This window comes from Pygoscelis adeliae, unplaced genomic scaffold (genome assembly GCF_000699105.1).
Source record: "Pygoscelis adeliae isolate BGI_AS28 unplaced genomic scaffold, ASM69910v1 Scaffold431, whole genome shotgun sequence".
NCBI lineage: Eukaryota > Metazoa > Chordata > Aves > Sphenisciformes > Spheniscidae > Pygoscelis > Pygoscelis adeliae.
This window is the reverse complement of record NW_008824047.1, coordinates 1041255-1068240: the sequence shown is the minus strand read 5'-3', so window position 1 is coordinate 1068240 and position 26986 is coordinate 1041255. Positions and strand designations below refer to the sequence as shown.

General features: G+C 36.8%; 1 protein-coding gene across 2 annotated transcripts; it reads right to left on the bottom strand.

Moving 5' to 3' along the window:
- Positions 1-25849, bottom strand: CLINT1 (clathrin interactor 1). 2 transcript variants are annotated; one of them, XM_009333518.1, is made up of 12 exons: positions 25751-25849; positions 24992-25088; positions 23370-23478; positions 22309-22473; positions 18139-18313; positions 12888-13131; positions 12285-12366; positions 7418-7495; positions 3129-3424; positions 2197-2401; positions 1559-1708; positions 1-963 (listed from the first exon to the last, which is right to left on the bottom strand). In XM_009333518.1, exons 1-12 carry the CDS (start codon positions 25840-25842, stop codon positions 920-922), a joined length of 1737 nt encoding a protein of 578 aa, XP_009331793.1. In that variant the 5' UTR covers positions 25843-25849; the 3' UTR covers positions 1-919. The 2 variants fall into 2 exon arrangements, with proteins under 2 accessions (XP_009331793.1, XP_009331791.1); XM_009333516.1 differs by having other exon boundaries at positions 1-1708.
- Between the last annotated feature and the right edge of the window lie 1137 nt (positions 25850-26986).

The following is a 26986-nucleotide window of genomic DNA, read 5'->3' as shown; positions in this document are numbered from 1 at the left end:
TTGATTTTAATGAACATTTTAATGTTATGTATAACAGAACATTATGAATACAATGGAAACAAAGTTTTATCAATTTAATAATAAAAAAGAAATCCAACATAAGAAAAGGGAGGCAAAAAATTTCATACCTATAGTATAGTGCTTATTCTTAACAATATTCCCAGTTTGTGAATATAACAATGTCTTTGTATTCCAGATTCTAGAATCATGATTGATGTGAACTTAAATGCAGAATTACAGAAGGAAAACCAAAAATCTCCAAAAGCTTAATTCATTCTTTTGTTTTCAGTAAAATCTTTGACTGCCACAGGTTTCCTTTATTAATATATATTTTTTTTTACTCCTCTATTGGATTCCACAGCTGCTAATGCCCTATTTACACAAAAGGATCACCAAATGTTGTATAAAAGCTAAGATCCAATGCCGTTGGATTAGGTAGGGTTATAGATTTACATAACTTAAGTGTAATTCACCTTGTGTATTTTTGCCTTTTGACTGCTGCTGATGCCATAAACCAGTGGCTCCATAGGGATACGGGTGGTACAAAGGATGCTAACTGCCACTGTAAAAACTGCAAGAAAGTGCGTTTTCTGAAAGGAAACCTTCCAGCAGTCCTGGATAAAGCTTCTCCCAGACTTGCACTGGGTATCAGTTATAACAATAGAAGCATGTTAAGACCAAAAATCTGTTGATCACCAAATTGCTGAGAGAGGATTTTTACAATAAAAATTTGAGTAATATAGCAGTGTGGCTGGAACATTAGCAAAAGTATATATACATTCCAGGTCCCTTTGAATTAGCCATAATCACACACATGTAAGCCATTTTTGGACAAAAATATATATTCTTATAAAAAACTGATCATAGTACTTGAGTGACTTCAATTGTGGACTCAGCGGTAGTAAAAGGAATGATCCAATTATGACAAAGCGATCAGGGAGAGGGGGAAAAGAAAGCCAAGCTCTTTAAGAAAAAAGAAAAGTATAAAATTAGATTCAAACATTTTTATCCAACCCCATTCCAGTCTTCCATCAAGTCTCAAAGTTAAAATTGGTTCTTCTACATAGGAAAGGTTTTTTGATGGTCTCAATACAAATTATTTTGCAAAATCATCTAACACATTCCTTAGAAGAACCTTCCACCTCTCCAGAATTTGAACACTAGTTATTTCAACAGTTAGAAAATAGCTTTTGGTTCTTTGTGTAGACACTTTAACTGATAAAGAAAAAAAAAGTATTGATCAGAGTTTTCCATCCCTTCCCCAGCTATATTTGTGCAGCTAAAAATCCTTCATTCAGTCTGCCCATCTATTTTATTTTTATTTCATTTTATTTATTTTACAATCTTTATTTGCTAAAATTGGCAAAATTTGCAAAGGCATCTTGCTTGGGTTGTACAGTCCCAGGAGTCAGACAGGTCATAGCGATATTGGGTACCCCCATTCCTATTGTGCCTGTCAAACCCATTCCTGTAGCTGGCACTCCCATGTTCATGTTTATTCCCATCATTCCCTGGTTCATCATAGGCATGGATCCCACGGAGGTCATTCCCATCGTACCTGACATCACACTGGGCATTCCCATCCCCACAGGAATGGGCCCTCCCATCAATGGGCTTGTCTGGGGTCGAACAGGCATCACATTAGGCTGAGCACTGAGGTTCACGGCTGCAAAGTTTTGAGTCATGACATTCATAGGTTGTTGCATATCTGCAAAAAAAGGGAACAGGATGCAAAAATCATTAATCAGAATCTGATGCTGAAGGTGCTCATGTATTTTAAGAAACTTAGGAGGTAACTGCTGTGAACAAAGATATGATGGCCAAAAACAGCTATTTCGCTCATTTTCCTATTTACTGTGTGAAGCCTCAAAAACTTTTTAAAGTTTTAAATAGTGTTTTATACCAATATATGCTACTATGCATATTCTAGAGAAGTTCTAGAGATTAGGAAGCCTGAAATCAAGATACAGCAATGGCGCAAACTCTACAGTAAAAACATACACAAATACCAGCCTCCTAGCACGTCAGTCACCATTCAGAAAACACCACTTCTGTCGGAAGCATCACAGTAGTTTAAGAAACAATTACGACTAAATGTAGGAAAACGATAATTGACAGAATACTCCATCTCAGGGACAACCTACTGAACACATACAAGGCTCAGCATGCATGCAAAGCAGTGCAATCATCACTTACTTTGTTGCTGCATCATGGTATTAAGTGATGGCTGCTGGGGTTTGGAAGGCTGCATCCCAGGTACTAAATTGTCCAAACTGATATTTACGCTGGGATCTGACCAAGTTGAGGGTAGAGTTTTGCTTGCATTCTTCTGGACCATCTCTGTGCTTGCATTATAAAGAGGGTTAGGCTTCGGCATCATAGTGTTCAAGCTTTGCAGAGGCTAAAAAAGAAAAATTTGTTGGGATCCACTTGAAACAATTTACCAGTAGGTGTCAGGACTAAACAAGTAGTGTTAATTTTTCTGCAGAATACAATAAAAAGCCAATGAGATTTTTAGCCATGAACTTCACCTCTTCCAAAGCAGTGTCGCCATGTGCTGTTACGCCATTAGAATGGGTTAAAAGAGTATTTTGTAAGCTAGCATCAAGCTCCCATATCAATATGTAGAATGACAGTGATCATCTGCAGTCAAGTGTTGAACTCATACTGATTTTTTTCCTCCTAACACCAAGCTGACCTGTTAAGGTTTCCAAAACCACTCTCCACTGATGCAGGCACTTCTGTGTTTTGGAGAACAGACCAGTCCTCGCCTCCATCTACTTGAGGCTGGAAACCTATAACATTCTGTGTAGGATGGCTTTAAGGTTTAAAATATCAACCTCGTCTTCCCCAACAAAGCAGCAACACTCCATAGAACAGTGAAGATCATCTCAGAGAAAACTAGCTTATGAAAGGAGGCTTTTCAAGAAAATTTGACACCTTTTCTTTTTAGGAGGCTGTGCAAACGTTTTGGACAAAACTTTCTTACAAAATGCTGAACACAACATCTGAGTGACTAGGCAGGGACTCCAGAAGTGGAATGGATTAATTTTCAAAGTTGTGATTAAGGAGAAGGCAAAAGATTAATTGAGGAAGGTCATTAGCAAACTGTACAAATAGCAGCATACCTGTGACCTTGACATGGGTAAACTGATGCCCACAGCATTGGAGCTCATCATAGAGAAATTCATACTTTGTGAAGAGGTCATGGTTGTCTGAGAAGGGCCCATCAAATCAAAAAGATCAGTAGAATTTGAAGCAGTCGGAGGCTGGCCAGAAGCTGGCTGTGAGCTACTGAAGAGCTCTATAGCTGGCTGCTGTGCCGTGCTGCTGAAGAGCTCTCCAGATGAAGCACTGGGACAAGGAGAAGCTTGGTTGAAGGCACTCCAGTCACCAAAGTCTCCATTTCCACTTGTTGCTGTACCTGAAGGAAAGGCAACAGTGCGGGAGGAAGGAAGACAGAGAAGAAAGGCAGAAAACAGAGAAAGGCACTGAGCAAATGCCATATTCCATGAACTGAAATAAATGAGAGCTGATCTGTGTCCGTCCAGATTAACATCTGCAGGTAGAATCTCCATCTGGACATCATTCCCTCTCATGAATATTCCAACAATTTTAACAAGGTAGCAAAGGAAACATGAAACACCCATGCACAGAAAGAAGAAGGATGTTTGATAGCATCACTTGTGGATGCGAGATAAGTAGGGACAGGTTTTCTTTAGTTGAAATATGACCAAAAGATAACTTAGGGGCAGATTGGAGGCTCTAGTCAAAACAACACCTAGAACTTTGATAATATTTATCAACTTGTTATCTCAGTGCTCTGGTATTTGCTGAGAGAACAGTTGTCAGGAATGAGCCACTTGATAAAGCAAATTCCATCATGATAAAACAAAGACAACTACTTCAAAATTAGTTTATATACAATTAGTAGCTCTTTGTATAAAACAATGCTGAGGAGACTAAAAACCAGAACTTTGAAAGCAGGTTGCCAGGGAATTCTGATTTGAGGTGGTAAGGCATAATTTCTTCCCATCCCATGAAATGCTCATGTAAAACACAGTAAGTTTTCTAAATTTGATTCCTGAACTAAATGCCTTGGCTTGAAGCAGAAATTCAATCTTGGATCTAACAATTCTCCCAGCAGAAGCTTTGCTGAACTCTTAGTTCATCACTGTGTTTCATTTCAAGATACCAGCGTTTTTGTAGACAAGCATTTAAATCAAAACGCAGCAACTTACAGCTCTCTCTGTATCTTACTGTGAAGAGCCTAACAATATAAGCTGTTTGCAGACAACTGCAAGGGTACCTATTTCAGGAGCACAGATGTCCAGAGACACAAACCAGTTAACTGAGAACATGTCATAACCTTTGAGTCAAATGGGAGGAGATGTTATCTCCCTTAAAAACACATGTTTTTCTATTAACAAGAAAAGGGTTACTTCACAGGAGTGATAGGGGAAGAAAAGCTTACAAAAACATCTACAGGAGATGCTAAAAATAAAACCACACCATTTGAGCAGCTCTCATTGTTACATAGTGAATCTTGTTCCAAGTTTGAGCCATTGTACAGGTCAGCTTTTTGATTGCGTCACTGATACACTTTTGATACTTCAGCTAAGTCACAAGCAATGTCATTGCCATATGAAATGAACTGTTAGTTCTAATGAATAGTTAAATCATCCCTTGAATTTCTTTAAATGAGCAAATGAAGACTCAAACACGTAAAGCTGGGGGAGACGAATCTAGTGCCAGTTTCCACTTCCTAGCCTATACAATAGCTAGTTCTGTAACGGCCATCCATAGCAATTTTCTACAACTGTATTCTACCCACTCAAAAGGTAACTGCAGTAGTCTTTTACATTCCATGTAAATATTTATCAACATACACCCTCAACCTTTAGTCATCTTCATCTTTACCAATACATTAGAATTTAAAGAAAAGTAGGAGAGTAAATCTGTTCACAAAATCTACTGCCAACAACTTCAGTGAACGAAGTGGACAAATATTCATTAGCTTAGGGCCTTACTAGAACATTTGCTTTGATCTCCCTCACAAAGAGGGGCTATATTAGAATGTTTCAATTAGTATTACATATTAAAAATTAAAACCTACTTTAAATATTCCTGATAGATAAGTAAATGCTGAGTGTGCTGCTTCTATGTTCAGACCTGTGCACCGAGCACCAGTAATGGAAGTGGGGGTAAAAGGGATAAGGTTTTGCCCCTTCAGTAGAACTTCAAAGATGATTAATCAAGAAGGAAAAGATTTCTAGAGGGGCTTATGCTGTTCAGGAATAATTAATCATTTCACAAGACTCCTTGTCCCTTGCATAATGGTGATTGGAATAGATTAATCATGCTAATGCAGATAAAGGATTGTATCAATTTAGACTGTATTAACACACAAATTATTTGCATAGTAGGCGGCTTTGTGTTTGCAAAACAACTTGGTTTTGACTGAAAAAGCCTGTAAAAAAAATTAGAGTAGTTCTTTCCTGCCAAGCAAATTAAAGGTGTATTAACTAATCCATGCCCAGCACAGTTTTCCTAACAGAACAAAATAAAGGAAGAGATATAAACATGCTGACTAAAAGCTGACTCGCAGATAGGTTTGCTGATCAACCTCTTTGCTAATCTTTTCTCATTCTGGAATTAATCCTACACCCTTGCTGAGAACCCCCAGTCACAAACACCACTACTGCCCAAATTAACTTCACAAAAGATAGCCCTCCCTCCACTCCATGTTTGTTTGCAGCACTGTCCTGTCTGTCTGGGTAGCACAGTAGGCTCCCAGGAAGAAGGAAGTTGATTCCTTTAGGTGGCTTCCCAGCACATTTTTTTCCCCCCAGTCCAATTTTAAGAGAAACATTTTTCAGACAGTGGCCATGTCTACATAACAGCTTATATGTTTGCATGCAAAATGACTGCACATGCATTGAGCCAACCGTATGGACACATGACAGCTCTAAACTGCATGCCATGTAACCAGGCAAGGGCAAAACCGAGCGCTGTCCCAACAAGCATTACTAAAATCTTGCTCTTGTGACTGGCAGGGACTTGTTCATGCCTGACTTAAGTAAGATCTAGATATCTTTTATTTAATAGGCTTCTCCTAAAAGGGAAAAAGACTGTAACAAATTGTTATTTAGCCAAGCTAAAATAAAGTGTCGGTCAGCTTCATCCCACAAATGCATATATGCAACTTCAAAAGCCACCAGCGAGGTTGTACTGTGTGTGGGAGAGAGAACTTGACTAAATTCCCCTCCAACATACGAGGCCTTCCAATAGTAACCCAGACATCACTGGAAGCTTTGGAAATAGCCTGTCTCGGGCTCCCCTCATTATGGCATCTGACAAGGCCAACATAATTGTGTGTGTCTAAACAATCACAAACTTTTTTTTATTAAATCTTCGGACACAGGTGGGAGCTGAGGACATCTTTAGGGACTCATTTTTCTGGCACAGGCGGGCTGCTATTTTCCATTGAACATGATCCCATCTTTTGGTTTTGTTCAACTTACCCATTTAATTTATTGTTTGCCCGTATTATTAAAGTTCTTAAGACCGATCTGAACCCTCTGCACATGTCTGGAAACTATAAACAGCAGCATAAAACCCTTCTAACAAGTTTTCAGTTCACAGCATTATCACAAGCAAGCAAACAGGACTATCAAGCACTTCATGCAAGTCTTTTTATCCCAGCAGAGCAGCTAACTTTTTTTTATAATTAATACTTACCTGTATCTGAAAAGCTTACAAACTGTTAGTTGAAGTATTAGAAAAATGACTGCTTTTTATTGCAAATAAAATAGTTGAATAACCTTACATAAAACACTGGGAAGACTATGATGATTAATAATCTGAATGGTCCTATCACTACAGCCAATTTTCTAATCATTTTGGAAACACAAATACTGTCATCTTGAAGCATTCATCACTGTAGAACTCCAATTAAAATAGCTCCTTGCCCACAACTGCGAAGTGGGATGCGCTGAGCTCTTCTTTTAATTGTTTAGTGAGCACTCTTCAGCCAGCATTTAGACCCACACTTGTTTATTTCAGGTTTTACTTTTCTACTCCAGAAGTCACATCTTATTTCAGTGCATTTCAAAATTAGACTTGGAGCTATGTTTTAAGTCTTATTATATGCTTATATTATTAGATGAACAGGGATATATTCGTAAATCCTACTAACATTTTTCTGAAATAAAGTTGATGAAAAGTTTCAGGTCCAGTGAGACATGTGCTGTGCCAGACAGTAGCTATCTTCTTCCTTACTCAATATAGAACTTGCAGTCCAGGTAAATAAACACAACTTGCCCTGGAAAGGGAAGTGACTTTCAATAATGCCATGTGGCATCTCTTCCCCTCTTTCTGCCCTTAAACAGCATTTCAATCTGTAAATTAATCCTACCTTGCGATGATGGGAAACTTGCTGAAGCAGCAGCTGAACTAAAATCAGCAAATCCTCCAAATGGGTCAGCTGATCCACCTAGAAGCAAAAGGAAGCCAACTGCTGTTACAGGATTGTGCAAAGATCCACTGCAACAACTGCATGCGGAATTTATGAAGAAAAGCTGATCTGTACGTGGCAAGATGGATTTATTGATTCTGCTCCCTACGTTGGCACTGTTTTTGCTGTTCATCACCATACTATATTTATACAAGCCTGAGCAACAATAAACCAGATTATTTCCAACTGCCTTGCAGAACTTGCAATTTTGTTTTCCTCGGGAAGAACTGAGACACACGTTTTTGCTATCTCTAAAAATCAGTTTAGAGAGATTAAAAAGATTAACAAGGTTTTAACGAGGCTGGTGAGGGGTCTGGAGAACAAGTCTTATGAGGAGCGGCTGAGGGAACTGGGGTTGTTTAGCCTGGAGAAAAGGAGGCTGAGGGGAGACCTCATTGCTCTCTACAACTACCTGAAAGGAGGTGGTAGCGAGGTGGGTGTCGGTCTCTTCTCCCAAGTAACTGGCGAAAGGACGAGAGGAAATGGCCTCAAGTTGCACCAGGGGAGGTTTAGATTGGATGTGAGGAAAAATTTCTTTACTGAAAGAGTGGTTAAACATTGGAACAGGCTGCCCAGGGAAGTGGTTGAGTCACCATCCCTGAAGTATTTAAAAGACGGGTAGATGAGGTGCTTAGTCCCTAAGCCAAGTCCCAGGCTTAGGGACATGGTTTAGTGGGCATGGTGGTGTTGGGTTGACGGTTGGACTCGATGATCTTGGAGGTCTCTTCCAACCTTAATGATTCTATGATTCTAACTAGTGAGGGATGCTACTAGTTTGGCAGTTTGCAAAATTAAAACTTTGGAAGTATAATACATAAAAGCCATTCTTATTGTAAAAAAGTTAATTTGTTATGCTTACTATGAAAAATTACATGTCGCCTTATATTTAGTTTTTTGTTACTTAAAGCATCAATGCTTCTGCAATGATCTTGAATTGGGATTTCAAGGACAGAGCTTGCACTTGTGTTCATTTTTTCATAAGTTTGCTTCCTTTCTACAGCAGGAACATCAAGTTTCCCAACCAGACGTTTGTATACAGCACATAAATTATTAACTTCTGAACACAGCATAGTAACAATTTTTCACTAAAAAAAATACAGCCAAGATATAAAAACAGAAGAAAGATTTAAGAACCATACTGGAAAGCTGCTTTTTTAAAAAATAAACAAAAAAAGAGTTTACAAAAAATCATCAAATTATCCTTGCTATTGCTTTTAAGTAGGTATTCCACTGACCTGAGAAAGCCAAGAAGTTGACCGAATTTGTTTGTCCTCAAGATTTCACCTCCAAGTACTCTCACCCTTAGAAGAAGCTGCAGCCGTTCAATTATTTTGCTTTTAGTGTTATGCGTACATTATATAGGTTACATCACAGCTGCTTAGCCTGCAGTGCTTAGAAACTAGCCAGGTGGGACGGGAACATCTGTGCTGCACTCAAACACCACCAGGGACAGCTTCCAACATCTGGTGCCATTTCTGAATTGTCTTATCGCTGCAAGACATTCTGCCCCATCTGCTACTCTCAACTGGGTTAATTAAACTAGAACCATCTCCTTTTTAATAAATGGCTAGCAGTAATAAAAGGAACCATTCACTTTCTAATACACGTGTACTTGTATTTCTTTTTTAATGTTATTTTACTGTAGACATGGCCAGGAAGGCGACTGTTCTTCCAAGGGGAAATGTCTTTTCTTGCCGAGTGTGTAGCATATGATATAAAACATGAGAAGGGAATGCAAGGATGGTGTCTTCGAATTTTCAAAATATAGCACTACTGAAATCCTTTTACCACCTTCTCAAGAAATTTCTTCAATACAAATTCTGAACTGATCTAATAAGCATCTTACATATATTTATATACAAGTTTTATACTGACTGCAACCTCAGAATGAAAAAGGGTACGATGAGCCAGTGAAATATCAAGGTAAAAAACTGCTCTGATCATGTTTACTCTGCCTACTGCAATGAACATTTTCAAATCATTTTTTTCATCACATGTGTCCTTACAGAGTTCAGAACAGGTTAATGGTTTGAGGGTTTATATCAAAATGAGCAACACAGATGACATACTCTCGACCACATCCTCAAAAAAATCAATGCTCTCATGCTACGCCTATTATCCCTGGGCTGTTTAACAAAGTATCTAGGGATTAATTTAATTTAAAAAACAGAACTAGGTTCAAACCCAAAATAACCCCTTAACATTTTCAATCAAGTCAACTTTTCCTCCACCTCTATTGCCTGTTTTCAAATGAAACTGAGTTCCAGAGAGGTGGCAGAGCTTAAGCTGAATGCAGTGACTCTCTAAAGAAAGGTATCACCAGCTAAGATTAAAGAACCTTATCTCCAGTAACACCAAAAAATTACTTCCAGCAGGCCTAACCACAGATTCCACATCATCTCAAACGGACTGCTCCTTTACGGCAACCAACCGTCCCCCTCACATACAAATTGTGTTGCTTTAGTAATAATGCATAACCCCCCAAGCCTCACCAACGTTCTTCCACATCTCTGCACCTGAAAATACATAGATAAGCAAATTCTGAGTTCCCTGAATTCACATGACTTCCCTGCCAGTTCCTTCACAGGATAGATCAAAGGCTGCATTTGACCCTTTCCCTGTGTCTTGCCTGACACTGGGAACGTTCCCACACCCTGTGCTGCAAGGAACAGTGGTCATAACAAGTGACCTGCACGTGAAGGACAGTGCTAATCTTCTCAACATGAGCTATCCTCAAAGATTCCCATGCGAGATCTGTCACTACAAATGAACCCTTTCCATCTGCCTTCCCAGGTCACAGCAAAGAGGTTATTTAGCAGGACCAGCTGGTAATACGCCTCTTCTCAACACCATTTCGAAATGCTGCTTTGGAAAAAGAAGAAAAAAGGCAAAAAGAAAAAAAGGCTTACTACAGCAAAGAACCAAACTGATGAAAGATTCAAATACACTGTAATATGGAAGCTGCCATAGCTGTGTTTGAAATACGGGAAGGCTCAGTTTGAAGTGGAAACTTTTATTCTCGATGTCATTTTATTTTTATGTATAAAGATAAAAACACACACATATGCATATAAATAAAACCAAAAAAGGCTCTAATCTCTTGTCCCCTAAGAATTGGATAGGAGAAGTTTCAGTATTGATTTGGGATAGTGGTTCTGATCCAGGATCTTAAAATTCAATGGAACTGTGGTAACTCCAATGCACAATGAACACCTTTGCATATGAAGTTAAAAAAATAGAAAATAACGCAAAATAAGTTGTTCCTTAAATTTGGGGGCATTTGTGCATAAAGGAACAGACGCATGAAATGAATTTTATTCCTTAACCATTAGGAATTAACACATATTTCATAACAGACATATAACTCTATCTACTTTCCCAAAAATAAAAGTGCACAACGTTTTCTTTCTTATTTCTGGTAGATCTTTAAAAGATTGAGACAGATCTCCGATACTAAATTGCCATGACAATTTCCCACCCCTCCAACAGAGTTTTAACGTATTTTATATTCTATTAAATACTTAGAGAGGTAGCATTTTGGTAGCCTAGTGATGAAACTGTGTTGCATAGAGTGCTCGTAATACTGGCTTTGCTCATACATTATAATAAAAATACCTAGTGTGACATATTACAGGGGTTCCTGCTAAAATACACCCAGAAGTGGCATAGCTTCAGGTAGAAGTGAGTAGGAGTAGTTTTTACATATGCATGAATGCAGCCACCTTGCCACACATGTGGGCCTCCAGCCACTCTGGACTGCCATTTTTCAGTACAGTCTCATGTGATTTTACGTTGTCTTTAAAAGAAAGACTGGAGCTGAGTATCTGTCATCCCCAAGATACACACATACACTTCTACAAACAATGTGAATATGATCCCATATATAATAAGAGAAGTTGCTTATTTGTAATGGAGAGAAGTTACAGAAAAGGTTTCTATCTATGAAAAGGCACATGCTCATATTTTATTTGCTACTCAAAGTGATCCTTAAACAAAAATTCTGCCCACAGTTAACTCTCTCCCAACTGCACCATCAGACCACAAGTGCATGGAAGTCCTTTTTCTATTCCATGCTAGCCACAATCAAAAGTGTAAGCACAGTAACAAGGCTTTAAAGTTTTAGGTTTTGAAAAGCAAACCACCAAACCCCTGAACTCCTCTATCAATCCTGTATGCAATGCACTGAAATTTAACACACTCCTAAAAAGAAACTGCATTTTGAGAGCATAAGGGTAAGTCCATATGAAGCTTAATGGACTTAAAATTCAACTGCTCATTTAGAGACCGAAGGGACATGTTTTACAATGAATAATTTTACTTTTAGGTAGCAATTTCTTTTCGGTATTAGGGTTGGGATCAACCAAGTGCCAAGACAAAATAAGATAAAGAAACAAGTTTGCCATATACTTCAGATGAAAGCTTATATGAAGATCATCCATCTCCAGCTGCCTAGTCTTTGAATTGCGCTATGAGAAATGCTTGAATGTGAATGGATTGCACTTGCTTTTAGAGTTAATTATAAATAACTGCATTACAAACACAGTTTCTGACAGACTGATCTGGCAGCTAATCTTTGTGCTGCTAACGTTTATTAGTCCCATGCAATAGCACATATAGTACCTTGCTACAAAAGGTTCTAGGCAGCTCTAAATTTTTTGAGTATTCATTTCTCAATTTATCTATTACTCTATCTATATAACAACAAACAAGCTTATCCTCAGAAATGGTTCAAAATATGTATTAAGAAAATAAAACAAGATGTGCCTACCTGTTGAGACCGGCTGGCTAGCTCCATCAAACAACAGATCAACCAGGTCATTAGACGACTTGCTGCCAGAGGGTACAGAGGCCTGAAGAAGAAATCACACAACAGATCTCACTTCATGATGTCATCACTCAAATGACATTGAGAAGTTTTCTTTTTTTTTGGGTGCTTTGTTTTGGAGAGATAGCAGATTTGTCTTTGAAGCCAACAATCACTGGAGCCTACCTAAATTTCAAATCAAACAGTGAACAGCTAGTGGCTCACATTTTTTTCTGATAACTGAACAACTTGATAACTTGTCAATAAGCGTGCAGGTTCAGAGAATCCTTCACACTTCAGGCCAAGATTTTATCTTTGCTTTCCTGAAGAGAGTAAAACATGGTAATAACTACATTTAAAAAATTCTACATCTTAAAGCAATCACACAAAAAGGCATTCTGTAATTAAACTGTTCCACTGCCTTTGAAAACCCCAGTTAGACATTTTTGATAAAATAGTTCCATTGAAGGCTGAATAACAAAAACTCTACCCTAAACTAGAAATTGTCTCAGAGGTTAGAAGAAAACTGTTTTCAAAGTCATGTTTTATTGTGCTATGCTGTCTCACCTTTGCTGTCGGCTGTGCAGTATGAGCAGCAACATTCTGTTCTGGACTTGCTTTATCCCCTGTATAATGTGCTGCTGCTCCCAAGTCAATGGTTTTTGAAGGATTTGCTGTGCGTTTGTGTCTGGTGGTGGTAGTTTCTGTAGCTTGTGTAATGTGAATGTGTTTTGTTGTCACAGTCTCCTCTTCATCTTTAAATTCAGCTTTGGGAGATTTACCTCTTCTTGATTTTTCCTCATCACTGTCACTAGAAAAACAAAAGCGATAGAATACCATTTGTGATGGACTTCTCAGTTACTTAAGTGGACATTTGGCTTAAGCCACAAGAGTTTTGGTTACTGTAGTTCCTTGTAGCGATGGTTCATAATAAAAATACTGCTTCTTCCTACATTTGAGAAAGGAGATGCTTTACCCTTACATAATGCATCTACATAACACAGCATTGCACCTATTGTACAAAAGTGATGAAGAAAAGCAAATTATTTTGTTAAACATTAACTGCAAGTCCACAGCAGAGGATAATACGAAATCAGTGTTTAAATCCAGTACATTTAATTACCTTCTGACAGGAACTCCCACACACATTATGTAACACTTCAGCAAGAAAAAGTTAAGTTGGCAGGTCTGCTCAGTACTTGCACCAAGAGACAGAAAGCAGTGAACCAAATACAGGTACTACCTTTCATATTTCAAGAATTCCATTCCTATATTTCAACTCATTTCCCTTTCCAGAGAAACAGGCTTTTGTATTCTTTAAAATGTTTGTGGAGATAGAATGTTTACAGAATTATGCAATGCAATGATACTACTCATTTTTTATCAGAGAAGACACATTTATTCTTAAAATGTAAAAGAACAAAAGTGTCACCATTTTAGGCAAAAACTTGTTAGATGTCACTGTGTAGTATTTGTTTAATCTGTTACATTTTCTACTTTCATATTTTAAGTCTTTCACAAAAAAACAATTGCCCCCACCCCAACAGTCATGTTGCCCGTTATCATCAAGATAAGATTTGTACATAACAGTAAAAATTGCTGTAGAGAAAGCTTGAATATATTGAAACGTATTTTGAAATAGCAATTCTCTTTGCAACATAGTTGAAAGTAGAAGGTTTTTATATTTTAATAATACATTAGAATAGTAAACCCGCAAAATTTAAGAAAGGCTGCCCCTTTGTCAGTTCATTTTCTGTTAACAATAGTGGGCTTTTTGGAATATATTGCATATGTCATTTCCTCTATGCATATTACCTACTCACCACTGGGAATGGCTTAATTCATTAACATCAGTGAATATAAATGCTCACTCCCTTTAATTTTTTTATTTTTAAAAGAAAAATATCATAGCTGCTGGCCAACCTTGTGACTACCAGGCATTTGCTTGAGCCAGCCTTACATAGACAAGAGAGCTCAAATTGCATCACCTAACCTTATCCTTCTAAGGCACTTCAAACCTGACTTGCAACAACAGGTCTACTGTTCCAGTTCTGGATTTCCGCAGATAGCCTGCCTACGTGCACAAATACATCAGATGGGACCACTAACCACATTTTCATTTGTGACATCAGGATTTTAATACAAGGCCCCAGAGAAGACTGATCTGCACATTAGCATGGTACACGTGGTACATCCATCCTAAAAGCCTCGGAGGAGTGTGGATGATGTTGCCTTTTAGAGGCATGTTGAAAGTATCTAAGACCAGGACAATCACAACTAAGGCTCGATCTCTTAAAACCTGCTGCAGTGTACTTCTTGTCATTGCTACAGAGTCTGCCTAGTCCATATACACATTCTGTGGGTTGAGGAAGTGATTGACAACCATCAAAGTCTGATCAATGGAGCTATTGCTACAGAACTGGTAGAGATTAATCTCACTAATGTAAGAATGAAAAAAAGTGAGTCTTTGGTGATCTACAGCAAAATATACGTCTAAAAGCTTTTGAGAAAAGAAATTAAACATCTATGCCAGAAAGCAGGACAAATAATACAATACTCAATTTTCTATGACAACCAGTACTGCTTCCAAACAGGAGATCTGTTCTTTATTTTTCTTTAATGGTCACATTAACAAAAAAAAGAAAAAGAAACATTACAGATTAATGTTCCCTTTAAGTGTGTTTACTGTGCTCAGAATAGTAAAATTGCAGTGCTTCATTTGAGAATTGCAGAATGAACTTAAAAATAAGAATTATAGCCAGCATTGTACCAAATAATTAAAAAAAAAAACTTCTGCAGAGACATACATGGTTGCAACTTCCAGAAACCGAAGTATGGATACATGTTCTTTTTCTTTGCCTTGAGGTTTTCGTGGTATGGGTGGTTTTTTAACAACATTCTTTAAGGCAATAAGATAGTTTCAAACTATCAGTAAACTTATCTGAATTATCCTACTACAAAAGTAATCCTTTACATGGAAGTTGCCTTTAAACATGACTGTTGCATCCCTTTATAGGAGTACTAAAAGTTTTGCTTCCTTCCCATTTTTACCTGCATCAACCTTTCTGAATACTGGAGAAACAAGGATTGACAGAGTTTAAGAATTCTAATGAAAAAAGTGTAATGTTTCAGAAGAACCTCTGTGTATCTGCAGGTGATTTAGAAAATAAAACTTCCGCATACAAGGCTAGACTCAGGGCAGCAATTGATTTATTCGCCTAAAACCTAAGAATTAACAAGCACTATGAAAGAAAACCAGAGGTTTTCCCACCCCATGACGTATTGCTTCTGGTCTTCTCTACTTCCAAGAAGATATATTACTGGAAAAAAGAATCTAATTCCCCCACAGCAGTACTAACATTTTTCTTCTAAAGAAAACAAGCAGACTAGGCTTCTCCAGAGTTAGCTGTGCAAACTGCAGTTTCACTGACATCTACTGTAAACTCAAGCCAGCTATATCACAGGTTAAGTTCTTAGCTACTTCAAGCATCTTTTTTTTTTTTTCTTCTATGCAAACTACAAGCTTTGCAAGTAGAGTCAGAAATCCAGAAGTTTGGCCAAGTTCTTCTGGTGTGTATATTGGAAACAAAGATTGTGTCATCCAAATTCCATTAACCACTGTGAAGACGGTCACATGTATTCTTTGTGCTTTAAGACCTTTATTGGCTTTACAGTACTAAAGTAATAATGATTTATAAAGCTATTAAGATAGAAACAATAGAACATACAACAGCAGATTTGCTAGCTGAGCGAGTATCACCATTTAGTCACTTTTCCAAGGGAAATGACAACTTAATTCAATGTTATTATATAGCAGCAGGCTACAAAAACTAGCAAAGTTTTGGAGGCTTCTTTTTTGTTTTTAGAAAAAAAATTTGCTGAAGTGTGAAAACACAGAAATGCATGGATTTCATGAAGCATTTACAAGAGAATGTTATGTTGTTGTGAGCTTAAGTCACATGATAATTAAAATTTCACGTTTCTATTCAGTTTCAATATTTAACTTCATACAGAATATAATATTCTGTTAATATAACATGAATTAAAAGGTTTGTATTTACAGTATCTTTAAGCATAAATAGACAGACATTCTATAACCTTGAGTTCAATCTTCTTAGATCCTTTGATGCCTTCTGTAGAAAGAAATCCCTTCATTTCAACACTCTGATAAAATACCTTCCAAAAGGAAATTTCTGGCTGGTAGCCGAAGCAATGTTAGAGAAGCCATATTGCTGCAACCTGGATTCCTTCTTATGGCAGGATAACCAGCAACTACCAAATTGTTTTTGCTCATGTATCTGCCAAAAAATCCTCCTTTTATTTCAATCCTGAGTATATCACTTTCATAAATTTCAAGACGAATACCACACCTGACATTTACCAAAAAATGGAAGAAAGATAAAAAAGGGACAAGGGTTACAAGACCAAAACAAAAATGAAAAAATGTAGTATTAGAGAGAGAGAAAAAGATCAGTGTAACTTGGGGTAGAGATGTACAGTGGAGAAGTCCTCAAAATAAGCTGCTTTTTTATAAAGATTAGACTGCAGAAAGGACTGTCTAAAACACTGGAAGGTGCAAGACTTTGTATCAGCACAAGTAAGAGACCAGGAGCCCTTCAGAAATAAAGCAAAGGAAATAAGATAAAAAATGTTTACTGTACATCCCCTACATGAGATGTGGATAGTAAGCTTTACAGACGTCATGTGACAAGTTGCTTTTGAAAGGTAAGTACAGAAAAGCACACAACAATATACCATTGTTAAATTTGAAATTGTTTACTTTTCTTCTGATCCCTTCTCTTTGTAGTCTGCTGATAGTAAGTTCTAAGAGGGAACCCTGATGTGTGCAAAGAATACCAGTTTTATGATTTATTAATGCCTTAGCAAGAGGACCATACTGCCTTTTTCTCAGAAATGCTACCGTTACAATTATTTGTTTCCGTGCAAAATTGCTTGAATTTTGTAATATACACATGTGTGCATGTGTATTTTTATACATACTTATATAAAAATGTGTGTGTGAATGTATCTGAAGATATTCCTGTAGAAAATATTAATCAAATCTCAGTGCAAATTTGAATTTCAAGTTGTTTCCCAAAAGGGAATTATTTCAATATACTTGAGCACTTTCTCTACAGCAATTTCAGATTCTGTTAAGTACGAATTTGATCTCCAGACAACAAAATTCAATGCCCCTGTTGAAGTGTGATGTATTTAAAGTTCTTTCTGCAGGCAAGGCAGGGTAGGTTTTCTTCCTTACTGGAAAAATTTAATGGCCAGACATAAAATACAACAAGTTTCTTGAGAAGGTTCAACTGAAATTGAATTTTTTTTTTTTTTTTAAATATTGAAATAAGTCACCTGCAATCTGTTCTTCCTGATATCAACTCAGGGAAGAAGCACTGTGTCAAAGCAGGTCTAAGCAATTTTACATCTCCCTCTTTGGCACTGCAGCATTCAGAGTAACTGTAGCATTAAATGGCAGCCTCAAGTATACTGACACAAGGAAGGCCACTGAGTTGCTGAGACAAGGAAAAGCTTAGGAAATTTCAGCCAAATTCCCTGCTTTGCCAACAGCTATCTAAGCTAGGGGCAGTAACGGAAGGCAGCCAAGGGCAGTTAACTAATGACAGAGCTACATTATGCCCCAAGGCCAGTAAAAGCTGCGTAAGAAGTCTAGGAAGCAGGTATTGAACCCAAACATGCTTCCATACAGACAAAAAGAATGGCAGAGTATCATAACTAATAATCAGCAATATCAAACAGCTTTACAATAGCAATTTCAAAGAATAAATTCATGTTAAAATAACTCTAGTACCTGCACCTTTCTGGAGAGTCTTCTCTATCTTTCCTTCGGAACTTGCTGATAGTATCATCGATCGTGCTTCCGATTTTGTCACTTAGCTCACCTAACTTGTCGCTGAATGGAAAAGCTGGTTTTTTATCCCATTCTTCATCCCATTTTGACTTGGGCTCAGGATCGTATCTTTCACCTGTGTAAGGCATTAAGATAAGAAATACTAAAGATAACAGAAAAAAATTGCCTGTGGTCTTTTTGGAATCACTCTCAAGCCCCCCTGCCCTACATACATAAACCTTACAAGTTTTCAAAGCAAACTGAAAGCTCCCACAGTGCTGAATCAACACTATTACAGCAAGGCACAGCATGTAATGCCAATCATTAAGTGCCAGGAATGCAGATTCAAAGATTTTTGTTTATGACAACGACACAATCTTAATGCACTGCACAGCACATCAGGACACTGTTGGACTCTGCTGGAGAAGCACAAGAGGCACAATCAACCCTGGCTGCATAAGCAGCTTATCAGAAATGGGATGTGCCAGTTTTGTAACAGTCACTTAATGCACGATATTCCATTCTTGGCCAAGCTGTGTACTCAGAGGTAAATCAAGGGGGTTTTTTATACACTGACATTCATGAACGCATAAAAGCATAGTGCCAAAATATTGAAAGACATAAGTGTGCAATGCATGATAACTTTCTGTTCTTTCTTTTCCACACTCAGTGATTAAAAAAAGCTTTTAAGGAGATGAAAGAAGATGATGCAGTTCAGCAGCCACTGAGTACCCAGAACATCTTTACTAACCACTTATCAAGAAATAAAACCCATTTTTTCTTCTAATCAAGTGTTCAAGACCTCCATACTGGTATCTTAGCTTACAAACAGCTGACAGTTTTACTTGAAATAAGTACATTTGCTGTACAATCTCATTAAGAAAGTTTAAAAAACTTAAGGCTGGGTTTATTTATACACACCCAGCCAACCGGAGTTTAATTTAAAGGAAAAAAACAACACTTATATTTTAACAAAGATTTAACTATCAGAAGCACAGCACACTTTACTAAATTGTATTGTGATCTTATATCAGACCTTCCGTTGAAAATATAGGTATGTAAAACAACCCAATATAGCTCAGTTTCTGGACAACACTTTCAGATAAACATTTTATATTTTGGGCCATCACACACATGAAACAAGGCTTTTTTTTTTCTAGTATTCAAAAAATGTGGAACACTAGTTAAGTTTTTTTACTTAAGCCGAGTAAAATTGACTAGCAGAAAGGAAGAATGGTGAAAAATTTATTACTTCAAGTTACATACAAATTATATGGTAACTCAGGTAATGTTCAAGATTTGTTCAATTAAGTCATTTTTAATAAAAAGAAACTGATGGATTCCAACACTACAAGGTGCAAAATTTGATTTAGATCTGTACCATATACCAGAGGATACATTTTCTTACTGAAGCAGTAAGTCTCCAACGATATTTGTTTAGATCCATCAAGGATAGATAAGCTTTTTCAAAGTAGAGAACCTGTTACAAATCAGCAAGATACTCAGCAAGATCTTTATCACTGGAAAAAGAGAAATTGCTAAGAAATGTACCACTGTTAAATTTTGCAGGAGAATAAAATGGCCTTATTTCAATTCATGTCAGGCTCTCAAGCATTTTAATGTAGATTCCATTAGAAGGTTTCCTTGTGCAATAGGAGTTTTAAAACAAATAAAAAACCTCCAAGAGCTTGGTATTTTCAGGACAAAAAGAACTAAGGAAAACTCTGAAAATACAAGCATTTTATATTTAAATATAACTAGAACCTTTTAGATTAGAAGTCTGATGTGGGAAAAAGTTTGTTTTTTGCTGCTACAAAGATTTTTTTTACTTTACTCAACAAATTAAGGGATAATTAAAAACCCTTTACCACAAAAATGAAATACAAGACAAAGGAGGCAGTCCTTTAAATTAAAAAACTTGAACGATAACTAAAGAGCATATGGAGAAAGACTTCTACCCAGCATATAGGGATAGATCACGACTCTGTACAGAGCAAGTCAAAAGATAAGCTCAGTGAAAGAACAGAGGGACATGTACTTAAAGTACAAATGCAGTGACTCATAAGTAGTTCCTAAAAAGATAATCACCAGAATTCCAAGCAGGTAGCAAAAGCCTAAAAGAATATAATAAAACAAGACATATCCTGCCATGGAGATAGAGATTTTCAACTACTCTGCATATGAGGAAAAGGGAGAACAGAGGAACATGGAGAAGTAACCTGTCAAAAACAGAAGAGAGCAAATCTAAGTTTAAGGCTCACAGTGAGCAGTAAAAAACATACATAGCACCAGAGAGGGACAGGTGAAGTTTAAGTCCTGCACAGTTACTACTCCGATCTTATACCAAACCCTTCTCTCAAAGAAGTCACTGACTTTAGCAAACCAGAGCCTTGTGCCATTGTGACTTGGGGACTCATCCCCTAATAAAAGCAGCCAAGGATTTACTCAGGCCAAAGAAAACACAGATAAACATCTCAAGACTGACAGCTGGATCATGGACAACACGCTGGGCTACATCAGACATAAAAGCCAGTTCAAGCCCAGATCCCTGCTACACATTATGGCAGGGATTGGGAAGCAAGGAGGAAGCAGCACACTTGGACTTGATAAGCAAAACATAGTACTGGTTGCGTGCCTTTATCTAACCAAGGCTGTCAGAGAAAACTGTCTCCTCCCTAAACAAAGACAAGCTGATGTCATTACATCCTCTAAGGCCAAGATCTTACAAACACACTGTGTTGAAGATGCAAATAGTCTGACAGAATTCATTGCACACATGAAGAACATCAGTTGCCTTAGCAAAATAGGTGAATTTATTTCCAGAAGCAAGGGTGTATCAGGTATACCTGTCAACAGCATTTGGATGTTTTTTTTTTTCTTTTTGTTTTTGTTTATTTTGTGTGTGTATGTTGTTAAATAAAGGACCTTAGTAACGAAGGTCATATTGCAAGTACCAGACCCAAGCTGGATATAGGACTGGCACTTTGTGCAATGATGGCTGAGATTCGTGATGGCTGGATGCTTTAATTTTCAGAATTTTGATTTCTGAAAATCTGATGGCAGGTTTTCTGATTTTTTTATGAGGGAGCAGATGACCAAGTGACCCTTCACACACGTCTTTTTTTAATATATAATATACATATTTTAAATATATATATTATTTTTTTGAACAACGTTTAGAACTTCCTTTCTGGTCTTAACCTCTTCACTGGCAGCTGCAATTCCCTAGGATTTAGGGATGAGCACTGGGGCACCAGATTTCCAGCATGCATATGGGTCTGCTGTGCAACCAATGTCCAGCTGCAAGCTTAGTATGTCCACACAAAGTAAATTTGTTATTACCTCTGGGAGCCCTCCTTTGAAAAAGCACATGGGACCTATAGTACTAATCAAACAAGATTTTAAAAATACGCAAACTGAGACAGTAATAACTGTATTGGTAAACTCCTGACATAAGCTCTATCACTTACAAGGTACTTACTGCATATATTTAAAGTCAGTTCTGACAGACATCAGAATCCATACAGATAATCCACAGATATCTTTCAAGTGTCCAAACAATATTACATGGGAAACCAAAAAGTTTAATGGCATATATCATCTACATTGTTTCACCTGAACAGCATTACTGCCCTAAAAGCCCTAACCCAAATTGACCAATGGTTCTAAAGGAGGTTGGCAGGAATAGGTGAATCAATTCTTGTGCTGTGGTGGCTGGAAAGTATCATCACTTTTTTTTTTTTTAAATTAAAGACTAAGAAACCCTGACTTACAAGGGCATTTTTTTATCTACTTCTGCTACAGCAGCATTCATTTCACAATGAGACTCTGCCCACGGATAAAAACAAGACAGGTAAGTTTTGGCTAAGCCAATGCATTAATGTCATTTGTATAAGTTTCTAGTTAGCTTATTATCTAAAGAAGATTAACTTAAAGATTTTTGAAGTAACGTAAATTTGTATGTGGGGGAAAACGTGCAAGATTTCATTTTAAAATAACACCACTGGCAGTTAAAGAAATATAAAGAAAAAGCATCTAAAGGAGCATCTTAGAAATTCCTTGTTATGTGTTACTGAAGCCAAGTTGAAAGTCAAGACTGTCAATCCTTGACCAAGAAAGCCTAGTACTCACTGTATCTGAACCCGCCAACACTGTCCGAAGAAACCCCAATGTATTTGTCTTTGTTCTTCTTTGCTTTTTTCCTCTCTTCCCGAAGTCGATCATCATCTTGAGCAAATTCAACCATTTCTTTTACCTTCTGGCGTATGTTTATACCTTGGTCTTTGCCATTTTCATCTGTGTAAGTAATGCAGGATAGACACGATGGATGGAAGAAGGGGGGAAAAGGAAAGAAAAAATAAATTGGAGGCAGCAATACTGAACATCAAACTGATAAGAAAATTTGAATTATGAACACGGCAGTCAGGAAGATCTTATGACGACTAAGGTCCACTGCATTTGTTTAAAAGGGACCAAATATTTTGTTTCAACACAAATCTTCATCCTCAGATAAATGATAGTTTTCACTGAATGGTGTATTTAGAAACATCTAACTGCTGCTGAAACATTAAAAAGATTAACAAAGGCTGAGACAGAAATTATATTCTCCACTTGAACAATTTTAACCCTTCAAAATATAACCCCTTTTCCTCAGTCTTTTTAGTAGTTTTTGCAAGTTTAACTGCAAGTACTCAGTCTTATTGCAAAACTGAATTTTTCAAAAATCGCTTTCAGTTGGGATATACTACAAGCTAAACGTGCTCCTTTCCCAGCCTTTTTCACATTCAAAACACACACTGGCCTTGCTGCCTTTGCACTGTAAATATTATTTGGTGGGAGGAAAAAACCCAGCTTCAAACAGATGTGTGTGTTTTGGAGCTCTAACCTTTTCTTCCCATATGATTAAAGCTATTCCTTTACGGACACCACAGGGGACTAGTCTCTAGTGCATATTTTAATATAAACCCGAACACTCATGTTGTGTTGGTTCTGTTGTTATTAGCCAGTCTTTTCTGCAAGTTCTTGTCTTCACTAATTAATACTCTAGGGTCCCACGTCTTGGATTCTGCACTCTTCACACAACTGGCAACAGTCACATTCTAATTAGACTGGGGAAGCATCTAAGCTGGTTGAGGTGACTGACAACTCCAACTACTGTTTTAATTTGCTTATAAGATTTTTCTATTGCTCACCTACAAAGTGGTAATTTTCCAGGGATCGCAAATCATAAATGTGTTCTCTGGCACTTGTAACAACACGCTCTGATCCATTCCTTATGAGGTAAGCTAGGAGCAGCAAAGACTATAAAAATACAAAGCACCTTATGATTGCATGAACAAAAGCTCTATCTTTTTTTTTTTTAAAGCAATAGAAAACCATCCCCCCCTCCCCAAATTAGTAAGTAATAAGACTTTCCCCTTTTAAATAAATGCTTATTATATGGGTTCACATAGAAAAAACACGTTTTCCCCACATGCACCTTTTGCTCGTTAGAATGTCAAAACTGTATTTGTCAAACTCTAATTTGTTATTACTAAATCACAAGTAGTTACCTTCATCACCTACTGCTTATTTTAAAAGACAGCAGTAGCAATTTAAGAGAAAAAGTTAACCCTACTAAATGAAGCATTTTCTTTTGCCTCTTTTGTTCACAATTTTCCAATGGTTTTCACTGAGAAGTAACTCCTACAGAAATATATGAAGCCTTCTGCAGGATGCAACGGATATACAAAACTGCATTTCAGGACTATTTTAAGCAAGCGACACAACAAAGGAAGTTTAAATAGTACTTTAATTGCAGTTTTTTATGTTGAGGATTTCTATCTAGAAAAAAAAATTAATGCACTTTCTCCAAAGTAGTGCCTTTATCAGCTAAAACTATCATGATATTTCAACCTATCCAAAACTGATAAGCAATTCCAAGCAGTCTTTATAACATTAAGTAGTTATGTGCGACAGCATTAAATATTAATTTATAATGTACTTCAGGGAAAACAATTACTATGAATACAAAACATCAAGCACCTGTGAAAAGCACAAACCATGCCTTAGAATTAATTCTGTCTTGTTACAATCCTGGCATCAAGAAAAACAAAATAAGCTAGTCTAATACATCAATTCTAAAAAATGAGGTTATATTTGCATAATTCAGTGAACACTGAACACCACTTTAAGTGCAGCATGATATAATCTTAAGCAAAAAGTTTCTGTACCATGCTAATTAGCCAAAGACAAGAAAAATGCAAATGATTCAGTTCTTTTTCCAACACGCAAGTAGGACATAAAAGCCTCATATGGTAAGATCTGCAAGAAAATTTGGTCCATTCAAAGTTAAACTACAATTTTTAGAGAACTATGAATTGGCAGAAAATTAAGATTAGTTTCCATTTTATTTCAGGTATTCTTGAATTCCTTCAAAAACATTTTCCTGATAGTGCAATAACTTATCATCCACTTCTCATGGAGCACCGTAACAACTCCTTTGGGTAGATTCAAGACGTGAATGCTACACCAATATTTGAATATCAGCAAAATGTAATTGCTCTATTATGTTCATTAAGTAGCATCTTGGACACACTTCTAAAACCAGAAATTTTGTTTTTTTCCTATACAGCATTTGAAAGACATCTTTGACTTCAGAAAGAAAATTATAAAGCATATAGTTAGGAAAGAAATTATAGGTTGCTAGGGGAGTAAGTGATATAGCAGTATCTAAATGAGACACCACATCAAAACATTATACTAGCAACAAGCATTATGTCCTTCGTAGACCAACACAAAGTCTTGAATGCTTCCAGTTCATATACATACACACCTTATAAACTCTCCTCCAGTTCTTTTTGTTGTCTTTCAGCATTCGAGTCCAAAGCATGTTCATAAGTTCTGGAAACTGTTCATACATAAACGTAGCCCTAAAGAATTAAAAAAAAGGAGTAAAGAAATTTTATTCTCCGTGGTTTGCCACAATAGCTTGTTAAGACTCAGGGCTGACAGTAGATGGCAGGCTTGATCTAAGCCCATTCACATTTGATGATATTACAAGGGGAAAAGCTATCCCTATTTCTTACTCATATAGAAGTAATTTACCTACCAGCACTACAAAAGAAAAAAGTAATTCTAAAAATCTGAGCCAGTAAAAGAACCTTCACTAATTTATAAAGAAAATAATGTTTAACATGAATACCCTAATAACCACTGCAACTAGTCAAACATGCTACTTCCAAACTCATTTTAACAGAAAAAAGTTCAAGGAAGAATTTGACATGTTTTGCTCTATTTGGAAAAGTCACAAGAAAGCAGTTTGAAAATAAACACTCCAAAGAAGTCAGATATATTGAAAGAATTATGAGGCTACATAAATAAAAATCAAGAATTTCAAAAATACTTTGACTTCATTTTTTGTTTGACAGTTTTCAATACATAAGATTATGCATTAAAAAAATTAGACTTGATTTACAGCAACTTTTCAGCATTATCAGTCAACATACCGCAGAGTTGATTTAGCAGCAAATTTCACATTCCTGTATAACATGCACCTTTCTTTTCTTCATCACTGAGCCAAATTATCACTTACTTGGCAATCTCTCCCATGAGCTGTCCCGAAGGTCCCCATGGATCATCACTGGTTGCTTCTCGAACCTTAGACTCTATTTCTGAATAATTCATAACCACATTGGTGCTGCAAAGGAAAAAAATTAACACACATGAAGATTAGCATCAAAACTGAGAAACACATGAAAACTTAATAATGACACTAGTGTGTATCTCACTTAATGAGATACCTCTACAGGGTGGGAAAGAAAACATCTTTAGTGCAGAAGTTACCCTGAGGACACTATACAACACATTTAAGTCATCTTTAAGAAGGTTTTACTATTCTATTAATCTTCAAGAATACAGCTGAGAAACTAGGGATTACATTACAGCTGGATTCAGTCCAGTAAAAATGGCTTTTGGTCAAATTAAAATCCAAACCGAACCACTAGAGTCAAAGCTGATAGCTTCCCCAACTAGATATGGTTTGCTTACAGGTTTGTATGGTTTATAGTTATTTGCAAGAAGCTTTATAACTCAATCAGAAGCAGATTTTTTTTTTTTAATGATGAATGCTAGAAGAGAAACTCAAGAATATCTGTATCAAACAGGTTTTAGTTTAAAAAAAAAGTCACACAGAAGTCTGAAGTAAGGGAGAGAAGATTCACTAGGAAGTCTGTTTCCTACCTTGAATTTATTTAAGGGAAAAACAGCGAAAGAAGAAAAGCTGCAGAACACTGTATTAGGATTAAAGCAATGCAAATACTATAAGGAGCTCAGGCGCTCTCTATGAGAGTTCACAGAAAAATGTAACTTGGAAAAAGGAAGCAATTTTTCTGTATCAGTTATATTAAAGTAGTCAATATGTGATTTTTTTTTTTAAATGCATCTCTCAAACTGGTAATGTTCAACCATAAGCCCCAGCAACCTCCTCTGTGCCCCTAAAAGCATCTAGATACATTTGATAACACAGTGATTTTCCTTATATTTTAAGATGAGTGAGCAGGCCCAAATCATCATTCATACAGAGAATGTTTGAAAAACAGCTCTCTAGTTACGGAGTGATATAGCACACAATAGTAATGAAACATCAGTAAAAGGAAACCTAGTGGCTTCTGCTTCCCCTACATACTTTGCAGTGTATTTGAAATAACTTAGAAATTACATGTTTACATCTATTGTATCAAAAGTTTGAAAATTTACTTAACTGTTAAAAGTACATCGTACAACTGGTTTCAGAAGCCAAACCAACCCCTGTAAGATGACTGTATTCAAC